The 17,828-nt window shown below is 41.2% G+C and overlaps 4 protein-coding genes across 6 annotated transcripts in view; 3 read left to right on the forward strand and 1 right to left on the reverse strand.

Annotated features, from left to right (window-relative positions):
• LOC121370646 (rRNA-processing protein FCF1 homolog) overlaps positions 1–17,828 on the forward strand; it is a 66,310-nt gene that overhangs the window by 1,740 nt on the left and 46,742 nt on the right. The gene's annotated exons all lie outside the window — the stretch shown is intronic.
• LOC121369866 (baculoviral IAP repeat-containing protein 3-like) lies at positions 4,877–5,317 on the forward strand. The gene has a single exon (XM_041494943.1). The coding sequence runs from the start codon at positions 4,877–4,879 to the stop codon at positions 5,315–5,317; it is 441 nt and encodes a 146-aa protein (XP_041350877.1).
• On the forward strand, positions 8,076–9,377 carry LOC121369867 (uncharacterized protein F54H12.2-like). Its single transcript, XM_041494944.1, has one exon. The coding sequence runs from the start codon at positions 8,076–8,078 to the stop codon at positions 9,375–9,377; it is 1,302 nt and encodes a 433-aa protein (XP_041350878.1).
• On the reverse strand, positions 12,307–15,138 carry LOC121369868. Its single transcript, XM_041494945.1, has 2 exons — positions 13,827–15,138; positions 12,307–13,517 (listed from the first exon to the last, which is right to left on the reverse strand). The coding sequence occupies exons 1-2, from the start codon at positions 15,136–15,138 to the stop codon at positions 12,307–12,309; spliced, it is 2,523 nt and encodes an 840-aa protein (XP_041350879.1).

Genomic DNA, 17,828 nt, shown 5'->3' on the forward strand with positions numbered 1-17,828 from the left:
ATTAGTTTTAGAACTGAAGAAACAAAACGTACCTAATTTTTGCGGATGCATCACAATGTTCTGTAATAATATTCATCCTAGTAAGCTAGCAATAAGTATTTATCCGGCAATCGCTGTATTCATTGTCAAGATATGATGACTAGATAAATATCTATGTTTTTGGTCACTGACCAAAAATAGAGGTCACGATTAATTTTTAAAATTTGGAACTCTTCTTGTGAAAAGTCATATAACGTACGGCAAAACAGACTTGTAGTGATGAGGCTAGATATACAACAGCCGTATAATGTAGTCTTGAATTTTATATAAACGACCGCCGTGTGAGTGACTGTTTATTTTGTATTTCAGCGTATTCTCCGTTAATTTTGCCGTTATTTTGTCACGAAATAATATAATTTGAATTATTTGCCATGTATATAGCCGGCCTTCTCTGCTACGTCCCTATGACTACCACTGGGCTACGTCAAATATGACATATTGCATTTGTACAAAACTACACAATGTATGTGCCTTGTGAGGTGTACATTATATTAGGTTGCACTGTAGAAACAACAGTTTTAGTTAGGTTGTCAGTTTGTCAGAAGACACTAGATCCTGGTTGTCAAAAAAACTAAAAACCCACGATTCACCACCTTTTGAAAAATGTACGTTATCAGTATAGATAGCACTAAACCAAATAACTTAAGGCTGGGTCAAAGTTCGAGGTGCAACGAACTTTTGATGGAGAAGTTAATAGGCCTACCACAAGTCCTGTGATTGGTATTAAACGTGAGCGTGTAAAACATGTTTTTTAATAATTATTATAAATATTCATCATAGTTTAAATTTCATGATACAATAATACTACTTTTATTATTATTATGATATTATATCACACTTGTGTTTTTTCTCGTTGACCATAACAATACCTTTAGGGGTTTGTATGCAGTACATGCTTTCGAGGGGTTCTTTTGGGGTATATTGAGAACAATTAAATTATCCTGTCGTCAAGTGCCTGTGCTCAACAAAACACCCTAAAAGTAGTCATTGACGTCATACGCCGCGTTAAAGCGGCAGTATCCGGAATATTATTATTATTTAAAGGAATGCTAAAGCAAGGCTTTTGGACTGGTGTGCATATTCAATGATACATAATGTACATTATTGCTTAATATCAACAACTATAATCGTATAGTTAATTAATAAAACGGTTAAATGTGACGGCTATTAATATAACGGGCGCAGCCATTTTGTACCATCACAGTGAATACGCCCTCTGGCGAGCTGGTGGTTACGTAATACCTAACGTGTCACGTCAGGAATTAGTCTTCGAAATGAAGAAACAAAACATACCTGATTTTTGCGGATGCTTCACAATATTCTGTAATAATATCTAACCCAGTAACACAGCAACGTGTATATGTGGTTTATTTTTCAATACAAAATAAACCACCATTGTCAAAGTGTTGAAATAACTGTATTATATTTTGTATATAAATTAACCCACGTACTGAAATAATAGTCGGAGTGTTTTCTTGCTTAATTGGTCTTTTCTTTCCGTGGCCTGTACCTGTGGTTCGTGATTGGCAGGTGTATATTTAGACGGTCCCTAGACACTGTGTCTAGACACACTAAAAAGACGTGCCGCTTTTATTAAGATCACAGGGTATTGTGTGATAACCTCAAATCGTAATGGACTTTATCAGCTTTATTACTGTAAGTAATTCTGTAAAACGCTTGATTAAGTAGACTTTCCCATCTAAAATCACAAAACTGACCAATTACTTAGTCCCAGAGAAAAGAAAATGATCACTTGGGTATCGTTAGTGGTCGTTTTTGCTCGAACGTATCCTACCAATAGGCCTAATAATATGCATTTTTTCTTTGGATTTTTTAAAAGAAAAAAATACTATAACTCCATTTCGTTATATTGATGCAAATTGAAATATATTTAGTTAAATAGTTTATTATACTATCAAGTCATTTATGTTGTTTTACAAGTCAGGTTGATGAAAGCGAAGCGCCTTGTCGTAAATTAGAGCATTTGTTTACACTGTGCATAATAGAGAAGTTGGACCTGATCTGACGTCACTTCGCCCCAAGCTATACCACCGGACGTCACAAAAACGAAACAAAATGGCTGCCCCCAGTTAGCAGGAATAATCACGTTTTTTTATTAATTCTAAAATTACGCGTTTTTCATTTGTTTAAAGTGTCAGTATGTGTTGGTGGTTCGGGTATGCATCTTTCCAACACATAAGGCTCTTGTTGGAGTTTAGTCTACCTTTAAGCATATAGAACAGAAAATCCAATTACGTTTGGTGCATATATGACACCACACTCCGCATTGGTTTCACTACCCTGGCTTATCAAAAACAAAGCCAGTATTTTGAAAGTGGGACACTTTTGACTGGCTCCTACCGATCTCGGTTTTCATTGGCTTATCACAAGTGTGGAATTCCCCAACAAGAGATCATGTGAGATTTCGCAATTTTTGAACAAATTTAACTCTTGTTTGAGGGGTCGTCTCATATCTCCAAAACATATTTATATCCATAGAGGTATGGTACAACGCCTTTCCAGGGGTCGGTGGGTGGGGGATTTGCCTTGAAATTTTGACAGTGGCCAGCTGTTGGCATGCGCGTTACAATAAGGGGGTGTTACTAATTACGTAACGCTCTAGGGGTAGAGGACGAGGGTACTGTGTTCGATTTACGTAACATTTTTCAAGACTATAGGCTATTTTTAATTATTATTTAGACCTAAAAAGGTGGGTTTTTTTTTTTAATGCGCGGTCAGTCTAGGATCGATCCCCATCGGCGGGTATATGATATCCTGTTTGTGGGATGGTACATGTTAACGATCCCTTCATAAAAAAAAAAATGTAGCGGGTTTCCAAGGCGCGTGTGCAGGGATTTCAGCGGGGTTGGGGTTATAGACTGTGTTGAGCGAAGTTTATATGGGGCCATGCTCCCCTAAAAAATATATTTCAAATTTTTTTAAGCTTGGGCAAGTAAGGGTTTCGACCTCCAATACCCTCCCCCTGCACATGCACCCGATTCCTCTCTAAGATTATATGTCAAAATTACCAAATGTTAGACATCCAACAACAGATGGAAGGAAGGATAGGATATGTTTTATTTAACGACGCACTCAACACATTTTATTTACGGTTGTATGGCGTCGGATGATTATTAAATCAATATGCTCTAACTCTGATGTCGTTAACACCACCCCCCCCCCCCAACTTTACAATTTCCAAACGAAAGAATATTTATTTGAATTTGTTGATTTTAACACGTAAAATTAAGAAGTGAAAACGTTTATTGTCTTCTTTAGTATATTTTATTTAAAAAATATATATACATGATTAATGTGTTACTAGTATACAAACTAAACTTTGAAAGTTCTACTAACACTTTATAAAAGATTAATTCTGAAATAGGAAGGTAAGATTGTCGATAATACGTTGTCAAGATCAAACCGGTTTTAACGAAAGACTCTAACTCTAGTACCGTATCCTCAACCGAACGTTCTTCGTACAGCGAAAAATTTCTCTTTTATTTTTTTTAAACGAACCCTACAATTTGAAATCGGCAAACGCACGTGTTAACTGAAACTGACAACAGGCTGTCGTTTGTGCTTTGCCGAGCTATGGCGGCACAGGCGACGAATCAAGCTTATACTTTTGACGATCTCCGTTCATAGCGAACACACACGAGTTTTTTAAAGGTGCATTTGAGCTTGTATTTCGTATTTGTACATGATGTTATAATATGGTAACCAGAGAATGTAATTTTAAGAAAAAATTATCATGTGACCTTATGATGGCTTATCAGCTGTAAAAATTGCCGCGACGTCGTACTTTTTATGTGAAGTCATTGAAAGCCTCCAAAATATGTGAGTAGTAAGGAGGCCTGTTTGGAGGCATGACCTACTTTCTCGTGACCTTGGCCTTGGTATGAGTCATAGCATGACCTACTGACCTACTTTCTCGTGACCTACTGACCTAATTTCTCGTGACGTAACTGACCTACTTTCTCGTGACGTAACTGACCTACTTAGACCAGACTCGAGAGTATAAAACACAGGGTATTTCGTTAGTAACTTCATTCACTTTCTACGAACGAGAACTGAATTCATTTGACATGTCCTGTTCGACAAGTGGAAGCAATACCGATACGAGATGCAAGATAGAACTTGGAAATAACGTATACGTTGTGGCCAAAGTGTGGAACGGGGACATTGCCATTCACATCAGGAAATTTGACGACGAAAATGCCACTTTACCCACAAAGCGAGGTATTGCACTAACCCTTAAACACTGGGTCGAACTGTGTACGAGTAAGAGCCAGATAGACGACACCATTGCAATCTTAAAAGAAAGGAAAGAGGAGAAGTTGTTTCGTCATATTGGGTCCGTGAGCGTGGACAGCAACATTGTTGGTGTAGACATTCGACAGTGGTGGTGGTGCGTTGACGCGATCAAGCCATCGAAGAAAGGAATGTTTCTTCATCTGGACCAATGGGAGAAACTCAAAGACTGTTTCGCAGTCATGTGTGACTTTGTACCAGAGTTGAACTCGATCGTGCCCTGCGCCATGCAAGACGACCATCAAAATCAGATGGGATTCCTACAGTGTAACTTCTGCAACCCGAACGACTGCCATCAGTGGCTATAAAAAGTGGTTTGTGGTATAAACGTCATTTGTTTTACGACTGTCCTAGGGAGCAGACGTGTTTTTTTTATGATTCTAACATTTTTGTGTTTTGTTGCACTCTATCTGGAACGAAGAAAATGGCATCGGGATATTCGAGCAGTGTTAGTAGCAGCAGCAGTAGCGACGAGGACGACGTCTTGGTCTGCAAATGTTCAGAAAGACATACGATCAAAAGAATGGCTACCAAACAAGATAAGAAGAAGAGTACTTATTATGTGGATCAAACGGATGCTGCCTGTGACAATATGGATGAAAATGAAGATGGTGAAATCAAAGAAGCCGTGGATCAAACAGATGCCGTTCGAGAATATAAAACAGACGATGCCTGGGATGAAGAAGACTGCTGTTCGAGACGTTACCTGTTCTGCCATCATCCCGAAATGCACCACGTCTACACGCGGATGCAGACATTTGGGTGGTGGCCAATACAGTTACACCAGAAACCGAGGGAACTCGCCAAGGCGGGTTTTTATTACACGGGAGATCACGATGCCGTCGTCTGTTACTGTTGCGGGCTACGAGCCTACCAATGGCAGAGAATGGACGACCCGGTGATGGAACATTACAGACTTTCTCCGAGATGTCCCTATGTGAACAATGTGTTCAGATGCATTTGAAACACCTGTATGTTTTTGCTATGTTTTGTCATATATTTTGTGTATTTCTGCTGTTTTAGTAATAAATTTTGTGTTGTATATTGCGAATCTGTTGTTTATAAATAGCATGTCTTTATGATCTATCGGTCAGTCGAGAACCATGTCTCCATGGGAACGGTACCTGGAATCTGTTTACTACGATGTGAAACATCCTGGTAGTTATGCAGGTCCTGTTAAACTGTACCAAGCCGTTAAAGCAGAGGATAAATTTAAAATTCCTCTAACGCAGATTAAGAAATGGTTGAAAGGTCAAGAGACCTATACCATGACACATCAAGTGAGGCGAAAGTTTCTGCGTAATACATATACGGTGGAAGGCTTAGACAGTCACTGGCAATCCGACCTGATGGACATGGTCAGTTTGGCTAAATATAATGATGGGGTGAAATATCTCATGGTGATAATTGACCTGTTCTCCAGATACTTGTGGGTTCTGCCGCTCAAATCGAAAACGGGCAAACACGTGACAGACGTTTTAACAGATCTATGGAAGTCAGAGTTCAGAAAACCCAAACTGTTTCAGTCTGATTCGGGGTCGGAGTACAAGAACCATATGGTCAAAGTATTATTAAAGTCACACGGTATAATGCAGTTGTTTTCGCTCAATGAAACCAAAGCCAGTTATGCAGAACGGGTCATTAAAACCATTAAAATGCGCCTGTATCGCTATATGTTAAAAAACTTTACTTACAAGTACATGGATGTGTTAGAGAAAGTCGTCCATAGTTATAATCATACCATACATAGGATGATAGGTCAAACACCCATCAGTGTAAACAAAACGAATGAAGAAGAGGTCCATCTATCGCAGTATTTGATCAAATCTAAAAAGAAAATCCAGAAAAAGAAGAAAAAGTTTACTTTTGACATAGGTGAAAAAGTACGAGTCAGTCATCTTCGTGGTACTTTCGATCGGGAATACCAAGAGAAATGGTCTGGGGAAATATTTACCATCGAGAAAAGATACTGGTCTCAAGGTAAAGACATGTACAAATTAAAGGATTGGAGTGGTGATGCCATCGAAGGGACATTCTATGCTGCCGAACTTCAAGAGGTGACAGAGCATCCAGAACAGTTATACCGCATCCAAGACATCGTGAAAAAGAGAACTCGTAACAAGAAAAAAGAAGTGTTGGTGAAATGGCTTCACTGGCCTAAGAAGTACAATACGTGGATTCCAGAAGCAGACGTCGTTCGACATCAGATGGTATAAAAGACCTCAACACCTGTTTGACTTTCATTAGTATGGAAGAAACTAGAGACGCAACCTCTTTCTGGAAGTCATTCGGGTGATACTTGGACATTTTTTGGTAAACGAGTAGCCAAATCTGAAACGGTATTTTTCTCTCAGATTGTCATCATTTACGTACTGGTGATTACGTGTATAATAAACTTATCTCTTGATCGAGGAAATTCTAACTTGTGGACAGCACTACTCAGTAGTAGCTTAGGTTATTTGCTGCCAAATCCCAAGATCAAAACCAATAAGCACCATGGATAAGTATATTACGATTCGAAGTACAGACAGCACGTCTTATTTTCCCGACAACGAACCATGGTCTTTTAGGGTTAATCTGTATGATAGGTTATATCTGGGTAAAAAGTGGGTCATAGCAACCACCGAAATCACCATTCAGAATTGGGAAGTCTCAAGGAAATCAGACTGCCGTGATGTATACGTATGTTCAAATATTTGTCACAGTTCACACGTGGGAGGAGAAAAAGAGCCCTTATTGAGACGTATTTATTTGATGGGAAATAAAAAGGAAAGGTCATTTGTGTTTCAACAGTATCATTACATACCTTTGAAACTGGAAGATGTGCAGATAATCGACATCTATATACAGGATGCCAATGGCAATCCAGCTTCATTCATCACAGAACCAGTGACGGTGACACTACACGTGAAACCACAGCCTTTTTGGTTTTGAAACATGGCCCCCAATACGTATTAAGACATTATGTTTATTTAAAACTGATGACGAACATTCACGATTAACATATGACTTTGAATTTACTGAATGATATGAATGTTGGCCTTGGTGGCGATAGTTGTTGGACAGACGTATTAACATCGGAGCAGGACAGAAACGTCGATTTTTACACCTGCCGTGATGAATAGAACTAGAAAACGTATATTGAAACAAAACACCCCTTTGTTAGCCTTCATTTTGGACGACAGTCACCTGGATCAGATGAAAGCAAAAACAAACTGTATGATCAGTGGTCACGGATCGCTGGAGATATGCAGGATCTCTATAAATAGGAATGTCTGTTAAAAACCACCATCATTTGGGATAGAACCTTCAGAGGAGCAACATGTCAGACCAGTACAAATTGTATGTTCCCAACGTAGACAAATGGACCCGTTTCTACAAATTGCAAGCAGAAGGCAAACTTCAACCTCACTTCGAAATTCAACGTGGTGGGAAAAGTCAGATCATGTACAGTGTGGATCGATGTCTAGAACTCTACGATCCCACGTGGAAAAAAGAAAAAGAGGATCAGAACAAACCCCCGACACCCAATGTTGTCATGGTCTCCCCCACGCAGCAAGTGGTGGAACAAGCCAAGGCCGAACAGAAACGTCTTCTGAAAAGTATAAAAGGGAAAGCAACAGAGCGACCAGTCAGTTCACCAAGAAAGCGCAAAGGAGACACAACGAGCAGAAGCAATCAGAAAAAGCAGAAGACAGATCGCTTTAGTAAAAAGAAGTAAGATGGCTTCCTATATGAATAAAGGTGAAGTAGAGGCCCATGCCGAAGAATTCTCTATTTTTGAACTTCCACGTACATTCACTTCTGTGGAAAAAATCTATTATGAGGACACAAGACCCACATCCCAGATCACCACAGAAAACAGTCCTGTGGAGTTTAACATTTATGGACAAGGCATCGATTACATCGACCTGAAACGCACCAAACTACACGTCAGAGCTAAAATCACCAAAGCTGACGGTAACATCTTGACAAAAGATGAAAAGGTAGGACCCGTCAATCTATGGCTCCAGAGTTTGTGGTCTCAAGTGGATCTCACACTCAATGGAAAACTTATCACCACCTCGACCAATCTGTATCCTTACAAGAGTTATCTCAAAGTGTTGCTGAATGGCACGTCCACAGCCAAGGAATCGACTCTGCAATCCCAACTGTACTACAAAGACACGACTGGTGATATAGACAGTTCAGATCCTGTAGCAGGCATTAATTCGGGACTTATTAACAGAGGTGTTTTATGTGAAACCAGTCACACCGTGGATATGGAAGGACCGCTATACGAAGACTTTTTAGACATCAAACGTTATCTCATCAATGGCATCAATCTACAGATCAAACTGTTCCGGACCAGACCTTCCTTCTATCTGATGTCAGGAGAAGATAATCCCAATTACAAAGTGAAGATCGAAGACATATACCTCAGAGTCTGCAAAGTGCGACCCAATACGGCCATCATCACGGCCCACGCCAGGACGTTGCAGGACAAGGAAGCCAAATATCCTTTCACGAGGAGCGACATCAAAGTGGCCTCCATACCCAAGGGACAACTGAGTTTCACCTGGGATCACCTGTTTCAAAATAAATGTCCCAACAAAGTTGTGGTGTCACTGGTCTCTGCCGAAGCAGTCAATGGCAGTTATACCAAAAATCCATTCAATTTTGCCATGTACGATCTGGACACGATTGCCTTGTACGTGAATGGAGAATCACTACCAGCTCAACCTCTACACGTGGGCAGCAATCAGTACATCTCGGCCTACAACAGTCTGTTCGAAGGAAGAGAATCCATAGGACTGGACGTGTCTAGAGAGGATTTCTCTAATGGTTATGCTCTGTATCAATTCACCTTGGAACCTTACCACTTGAAGGACGGATACCTGGATCTTATAAAAAGGGGTAATCTACGACTGGACTTACAGTTTAAAAAAGCCTTACCAGAAACGGTCAACTGTTTGGTCTACTCAGAAGACCACCTTCTGCTTCAAATCGACGGAGCCAGGAACATCTTGTATGCAGAACCATGAACACTTTACAGTTGGAATGTGCTCTGAACGCCGATCCGGTCACGAGACACGTCAGAGTGTATGCTGCAGATGAACTTTCACAGTACCGACTGACTCGTTTTCCACGAGGATTCATCGTGAACACAGAACCCTCGACAATGAAAGACGACACTGGGTGGTCATATGGTTAGACAGTGCTAACCATGGAGAATTCTTTGACAGTTTTGGGAAGCCTCCAGAATATTACCAGAGACAATTTCGAGCCTTTCTTCAGAGAAACAGTGTATGCACCTATTACAACGACAGGGTGTTTCAAGACGCCGACAGGAACTCGTGTGGACTTTTTGCTTTGTTTTATGTGATGATGAAATCGAGGGGATCCTCGCTCAGAGACATTCAAAATTATTTTTGTTCAGATACTAGAGTCAACGAAACCAACGTGTATCACTTTGCCTTAACTTATTTTAAACATTGTGTATTATAGGTTTTGCCCTTAAGGCCTCTCGATGTAACCTAATGTGTGTCCATTTTGTATATATGTGTAGTTGTCTCTACAGAGACCAAAGATTGTAATTAGAAATAAATGAAAAACACCCCCCAAATTTCGCTAGCCCACACAAGTCCCGCTCGAATCGATGGACGGTTGGGAGGTATGGCACTGCGTTCTGTTTTTACTACAACATCAACACAACATAACAACAAATACATTTTTCAAATCATTTATTTGCTCCCGTTTCAAGCCAGTGGAGATAAGGGTTAAGGAGCAGACCTCTATTCCACTTTACAATGACTTCCATTTAAATAGTTTTTTGTTCTTTTGTTGTGGTATCCCCGGTGGCTGCTTCTGTCTCTGTATGGTTGGTTCCATCTTTATTGAATTATTTGGGGTCAGCATCTTGTCTGGCTTCTTTGGGTCCATTGTCTTCTTTTGCACATCAGCCAAGGGTTTGGCCACAATGGGAGGTGTTTTCCCTTTTCCATCTTGAATTTGTTCAGGTTGTGTGGCATCCATCACTTGTCCTTTTAATAGTCGTATATATTTTTCTTCAGGCACCAGAATGTTTTTTGTCACGTGTTGCATTATACTGTTTTTAATAAGGGTGCTATACTCTGTAACACGAGCACGATGATTTCAGCTCGTAACACCTTTTTCTTCTTCTTGACAGAAACCGTCTTGTCACCCAACACACGTAATACTTTTTTGTGTTTCTTCAACTTTTCAAATGTCTGTTTGGAGAGTGGAACGTCACCATACAATATATTGGCAATAATGAAGGTCAAGGTTTTCAACTGCTCCGTGGTAATGTGTTTCAAGAGTAGTTTTGTCTGTTTCATTGATTTTCCATACAACAGGAACCGAAGAAAAGACAAGTTCTCCTTGATGACTTGAGACATTTTGACGTGGCTTTGAAAATGGACTGCTATTTATACTCTTGGGACATAAACGATGGTGTCTTCATTGGGAAATATGCGAGTTCTCAGTCTCAGCTTATCATCACCAAGAGGTGACATGTCCACCACCAAATAGTTAAAAGGGGTCTTCATGGCATCCTTATAAGCTTCCACCAAAACACCTGCGCATCCTGGAAACAACTGTCGACCCAGCGTCATGATCTGCGACGTATCTCTCACGTTTTTAAACAGAACAAGATACCACGTGTTGAGAGCAATGGTTCTTGCAGACTTTCCCTGTCCATAAATGTTTTGGGTAATGAATATGACACTCAGTCTTCTGTGATGACATCCTTGTGTAAACAGCAATTCTATGTCTTTGTGTTCCAGTACTTGGTGCATGAGATCATCCAAAATGATGAGTCCATGTTGTCCATCAGCAAAGTCTTCTATATCCACCTGTGTAGGTAACCCCGAATGAAACGTAAGGTTAGCTACAGTCTTTTCCATCTCGTCGTAAAGTGTCTGGTACACGCCATAACAATATATTATTTTCTTTGGAGGGTCTTTGACGTACATACCATTCAGGTTTTTCAGAAGTCTGTATACCCACTGAGTCTTTCCAACACCCGTGGGGCCTGATACACACATGCTCGAACAAGGTTCAAATGGCGCCAAACTTTGTGTTTCCCACCAAGGACGTGTGGGATCCACCACTGCTTCTGGACTCCACGAAATAGCACTTTTAGGTAACATGGGTTTCACTGATTCAAATGTTTTATTGTTCAACCACGGTACTCTGTTTTCCAAATGGTGTACTTGAGACAGATGGTTAGGAAGTCTCAACAAATTCTTGACCTGACATCCTGGAACCGGACAATCTTTTCTGACACGACCCATAGCGACAAAATGTATCTGTCAAACTAAACTACTGTGCAAATCACAACTATTTTATAGTGTGGCCCTGTGTGGCCCTGTGTGTGGCCCTGGTGAATGGCCCTGAGTGTGGCCCCCTGAGTGTGGCCCCCTGAGTGTGGCCCCTGAGAATGGCCATCTAACATATAAATGTGTTCTATTATGTTTCTCTCCTGTTTGCCAGAGATATAAAAGTCCCTGTTGCCCCTTGTTCACCACATGGAGGTCGGAAAGATTCGAACAAGATATACCAAATTTGATGTTTTTATGGAGAATGTAGTGGAGGGAAAATACCAAGTTTGATGTTTCATACCGAGTTTGATTTTAGGAGATAAATACCAACTTTGATGTTTCATACCGAGTTTGATTTAACACTTGTAACTGACATTAGTAGCCATAAGGAAGAGTGTCCAAGTTATCTTGAATGACACGTTTGGTGTATACGATCTTGTACTTTTTCTCTTCCACTTTGTTATAAATCTTTCTCTTTCTTTTCTCTCTTGAAATTTTAGATGGATTCGTCACGGTCAGGGTACCATCTCTAGTCGGTGACAAGACCATCTCGCGGATAGCTTCAAAGTGGATAAGCTGTGCATTGGCATAATTCAGAGAGAAACCTCGTACCTTGCACACTTCTGAACCGCTACATGTTCTGTATCCGTAATTTTTTGGACCTCCACTTACAAATTCTGTGATATACTGTCCATCCAGTTCGTCGGTCAGTTCTCCGAGATAATCTCCCAGAGAGGGTTGATAGTTTTCCTGGTCTGGCCACAAAGATGACAGAGTCTGTGTCGTAGTATAACACATTTTCATCCAGCTTCTCCAACACACTGTACAATTTCAATCTCGCCCAGGAGGTAGTGAACGTTGCCAGAAAAATGTTGGTTTTCAGGTCTTCTGGGATAAAGGTTGATTTGTGTTGGTATTCAAGTTGCAAAATGGACTCTGTCAACACGTGAAAATCGACGATGTCTTTGGTGGGATCTGCCAACATCTGGAAAAACGTTTCTGCATTGTTTTCGTGAATGAAGGCAGACTGCTTCATATTCAGACGTTGACCATATTTCCTCCAGAAACTGTTCAGACACAGTTTAGCCAGAGACCGAAGTCCAGGGTTCTTTACGATATTTTCTTTGTCAAGCTGTACACCCTCTTTGTCTCGATATTGTCTGATGTATTTGTCTTTGTCTTCCTCTGCGATACACCATACAGGCCATCCACTTGCTTCTTGTTTTAATTTGAGGAAGGTATTGATATAGTTGGCAAAAAGACCACCTTCACGTGTTGCCGGGTCGTACTGTGTTGTTTCAGGATAATGATAGACCTCGTAGACTCTGGTGACTCGATACCCTTGATCCGTGGCTTTAATGATTTCGGGAATGCACCACGTTCCAATGATGTTTCTCTCTTCCTCTGAATGGCGACATAATGTTTGTAATTCTTCGTCAGCACAGGTTCTGCACAGGGGGAACTTGAGTTTTCCCTTAGATTTATAAGGTAGCACAGGATAATAAAGTCCACGTGGTGGTAGTATTTTTACCTTGGTGATACCAAAGTATTCATCTAATGGCATGAAATCCGTGTGTATGATTTGAGGATGCCCCACTGGATATTTACAATACTTATTCACCCAAGGATACAGAGACGTGAAATCCACGTATTTTATTTCTTCTCCTCCTTTTGCTTTGTAATGTAGCTTGCTTGCATTGGTTCTTCCTCCAAAGAAAGAATCTCTGGGGTTTAGTCGGTCTTGTAGATCCAACGAGTTCACAAACTGTAACAGTTCTGGTTTGGATTTCAGAAGGTCGTGGAATTGATGTTCCCAGATCTCAATGACACTGTATCGTTTGGCTTAGAGTATTTCTCGTTTTCGGCAGGTCAAGGCATACAGTTCTTCAATCGATTGCTTGGTTCTGGGGTGGATGGTGGTAGAACGCTTGTGTGGAAAACATTGCCGACATCCATGCCATAAGCAGCCATTAAATTCGAAAGCCGTATTTGTTTTAGGACAGTACCCATCCAGTCTGTAGTGGGTTCCTGGTACCAGATGTTCCCCTCCATTGAGCGCATGCTGTATCTGGTATTTGTTTTGATTTTTATGTTGAAACCATTCTAACCACTGGATGGACACTTTGCTGAATTGGTCTTTTCTGATATAACCCTCGCTTGGTACTTGAGCAATGGGACTGGGAACGACTTCAGATTCAGCTATGGTCATCCCGCGATCTCTCAATTCTTGTTCCATCAACCATACTTCGGGTTTCACCTTGATAGACCCGTCGTCTCTGACCGTCATCCAGTCCATGATATTTTGACCATCTGTGAGTTTGGCGTGCTGGTGTTCTTTCAGAAATTTACTTTGAAAGATGCCCATACATACCGAGGCGATGGTGATGTACTGAGCAAATGGGTCGATACCATTGATGTAGCTGACAGCTTTGGTGTCGAGGTCTATCTGCTTTTCACCTGTGGCTTCCAGCATCAGAGCTTGAAACTTAAGGCAGGCTTCTCGGAGTACAGTGACATCGGACATACAATAATCTTTCATTTCTCTCTGAAAGTCGAACATACCCTGTTGTTCAGCATGCCACTTCAGAAATTCTGTTCTCTCCTTGGACGACATGTAGTTAACACCATACGTCTCAGGGTCTGGAAACGGTCCGTGGTAGTTTTGATTTCCCCTGGTATTAAAGTAATGCGGAAAATATCCTTTCTTGAGCTCTGTTAAACCAAAGGACTTGGGCAAAGCAGCCAGCTTCATGGGAAGAAAATTTAAACTGTCGATGATTCTGATGTTAAGCCCCCTCTCCACTTGCAAGTACATGATTTTGGAGCCGATATAGATTATTTTCTGCGGATACATGGACTGGTCGATCATGTACTCGAGGATAAAGTAGGCATCATATGCCTTGTTGTTGTGGGCGACAGCCGTGAAACCTTTGTGGTTGTCTCGAAACAACCATTGGCAAAATTGGATGTGGGCACCGTCCCCTTGAAAGATGACTTGACGGAATCCACACGTATTGTCATATGGTTGTTTCAAGTACTGTTTCTTCTTCTTGTCACGTTTGTTACAAGAGGGACATCTTGATCCGCATGCGTGGCATTTGGATGTGTCTGTGGTAGATTGGTTTTTACACGCTTCACACGACGTCTGCGCCACCAAGTAGTTCGGTACGTGTTGATGTTTGCCACACCACGATTGCTGGCAATGCTGACACCGAGCCTGATGACGGCAGTTATTTCCGGGGCAAGTGGGACACACTTCAATTGGTGAGTAACCTTCATTGCATTGCAACAATTCGTCCTGACGGCATTCGAAATCGTAGAAGATGAACTTGGTACGGGCGTCGTTGATTTCTTTTGGAGGCTGATAACAGAGATGGCCTTGATCCACGTGGCTGTTGCAACAGGGGCATTTCCATTCCCCACAAGTGTGAAGTTTAGGATCCCTCTCACTTCTATTAAGCATTTTTTTGCAGATGGTGCATCTCCAGAAACTCTCACACTTGGAAGGGATGGTATGTCCCTTCTTGTCTTTTTTCTGTTGTTTGTGTCGCCAAAAGCATTCCGGCGATCGACAGGTGACGTGACAATGGAGGCACGTTATCTGGACTTCGGTCTCGGGACAGTTCTGGCTATGACACACAATGCAGGTAAAAGCACAGGAATGGTGTGTCTTGTTATTGTATGGGTTTTAGACAATGTTGACAAAAGTAGGACGCCGAAAAGAAGCCAGTAATGTTGACAATGGCGTGAAAATGTGGTCTTGGCTGCTCCACAAAGTACAGAAACAGTTTAGGCGATTGCGACGTCTGGTCGCCCACTCGTAGAAATTTATTACCCAGTTCTGCACTCACCACAAGAATTTGGCATCCCAGGACGTTCTCGAAGGCAGGAATGTCATTCAAACTGCATGGACGGTCGGTGGGCACACCTGCCAGTTCGCATAATTTCAGAGCCAGTTTTTTTCTGCTCTCGGCGTTTCTTGTGTGTAACATCTTTGTAAAATGCCTGGGCGCATTTCTTGTGTTGAAGAATCAACTCGATGCGGGTGGTCTTTGGGTAGGGACCTCCCACGAGCTCCTGCCAGTCCTTGTTTGATATACAGATGACTTTGGCCCATGCCACGCCGATCGCACGGGACATGCATAAATCGTCGTCGTTCACGATTTTCACAAGAGACGTTTTTAGGTGGATTGAATTGTCCGGACTAGTGAGATCTGTTAGTGTGGTACCAGATCTTCCTCCTCGAGGGATTTGAATGGTGCCGATCTGAATGTTGAAAGATGCATCCAACGGTAAATCTTCGTGGCTCTGTAGTACTTTTTTTCGATGTACCCTAGGATGACGTCAGCATTCAGTTCGGCCAAGGGTTGCAAGGGCACGACGATCGGCGAATTCAGGGCATCGTGGTGGAGAATCACTCGTCCAATGTCTCTGCCTTCCAAACCGGGAGTAGCTTCTTCCAAAACGTCTTGAAACATGTCATGTAGATCATTGTGTAAATGTTTGAGTTTTTTCCCTTTCCACTGATCTTTAAATTTAAGTTCGTACGTCGTGTCGACTGCCTTTGTTTTCTTGTGAATCCTCACACTTTTCTTTGTAAACACGTAGGGGTAGATGAAGTAGTTGAGGTAGCAGCAGCAGCAGCAGAGCCGATCCCTCCCACCTGATTGATCGTACGCTGATGCTTGACGGGTGGTTCTGATGATGTCGATGGCAGTGTTGACGGTGGTCTGTGTTCGCAATGTATTTTATGCCTCATCAGATCAGACATTTTTCTGAACGTGTCATTGCAAAAGGAACACGGTAGCCCTTTCCCCTTTTTAACGTCGTCTTCTTTGGAGGTAATCACAGGTTCTTCTGGTTGCCATTCCCCGTCGTTAATACAGATTTTGGCCAGTTCGTCATGGTATGGATTCCAATGGTCGTCACAAAGTTTTACCATTTCTTCGTATTCATCGAGTGTTAAGGGAGACCATAAGTCTTCAATCTCGGGACCAGGAAGAGTCTGCAGCCCTGTGTCTTCTTCCAATTGCTCCATCGTAGATTCAGACTGCTCAATTTCCTGACACATTAGTGCTATGATTTTTAAATTTACGTATTCGTCATCCTCCAAACCATGTTGTTTGGCCCACGCAAGCAAGTCGTCACTGCTCGTGAAGGAATCCACCTTCGTATTCAAGACGAATCGATCCATCTAATAAAAAAATAAAACGTTCAACCTAATAGATTTTTTCTCACAACATAATATCTCATATTTTTACAGTTTTCAAAAAACAATAGCTAACGACTATGTTTGGTGTATAAAAGATTTCGTATAGATGCACGCACACACACACACACACGCACGCACGCACGCACCCACCCACACACACGCACACGCACACACACACACAAGCTAATACGCATGACTGTTTGAAATTCAATACGGCAAAACAAATTTTTAATTCACATTCAGTAGGGGCCTACTTACTATATTCGTGATATTTTGTTTTGTATACCTAACAAATAGAGAATAAACAACTATAGATCTATATAAGAAGGAAAAACTAAAAAAAAAAAATTGCACTACTGAGAGCCGAAGTCGGTTCGCCCTTTCCGTGCGCTTACGTTCTATCCATTAGACCACAAGACGTATGTAGAAATAATTCTAATTTAATTTACATAAGGAAACGATACGGTAGGGTAATTCCTTGTTTGGAGGTAAATAGCTTCATATTATGTAGATGAACAAAGACAGTGTTTTCGCTTGTACACGTTAATACGCGTGACTGTTTGAAATTCAATACCGCAATTATTATTTTTATTCACATTCAGTCGGGGCCTACTTACTATATTTGTGAAATTTTGTTTTGTATACCTAACAAATAAAGAATAAACAACTATAGATCTATATAAGAAGGAAAAAACTATTTTAAAAAAATTGCACTACTGAGAGGCGAACTAGGTTCGCCCTTGCCGTGCGCTTACGCTCTATCCATTAAACCACAATAATTATAATTTAATTTACATAACGAAACGATACAGTAAGGTAATTCCTTGTTTGGAGGTAAATAGTTTCATATTATGTAGATGAACAAGGACAGTGTTTTCGCTCGTCATAATGATTATACGCAAATTAATTGTCTTGTGGCTGGCTCCATCGTTTACGTCACG

Source organism: Gigantopelta aegis, chromosome 4 (genome assembly GCF_016097555.1).
Source record: "Gigantopelta aegis isolate Gae_Host chromosome 4, Gae_host_genome, whole genome shotgun sequence".
NCBI classification, from domain to species: Eukaryota; Metazoa; Mollusca; class Gastropoda; order Neomphalida; family Peltospiridae; genus Gigantopelta; species Gigantopelta aegis.

What these genes read in the sequence shown, in the direction of transcription:
- LOC121369866 (XM_041494943.1), top strand. Translation starts at nt 4,877, where the DNA reads ATGGCTACCAAACAAGATAAGAAGAAGAGTACTTATTATGTGGATCAA.
- LOC121369867 (XM_041494944.1), top strand. Translation starts at nt 8,076, where the DNA reads ATGGCTTCCTATATGAATAAAGGTGAAGTAGAGGCCCATGCCGAAGAA.
- LOC121369868 (XM_041494945.1), bottom strand. Translation starts at nt 15,138, where the DNA reads ATGCTTAATAGAAGTGAGAGGGATCCTAAACTTCACACTTGTGGGGAA. An exon ending in TGCTCAAGTACCAAGCGAGG is followed by an intron (nt 13,518 to 13,826) that starts GTTATATCAGAA and finishes AAATACTCTAAG; the next exon opens with CCAAACGATACAGTGTCATT.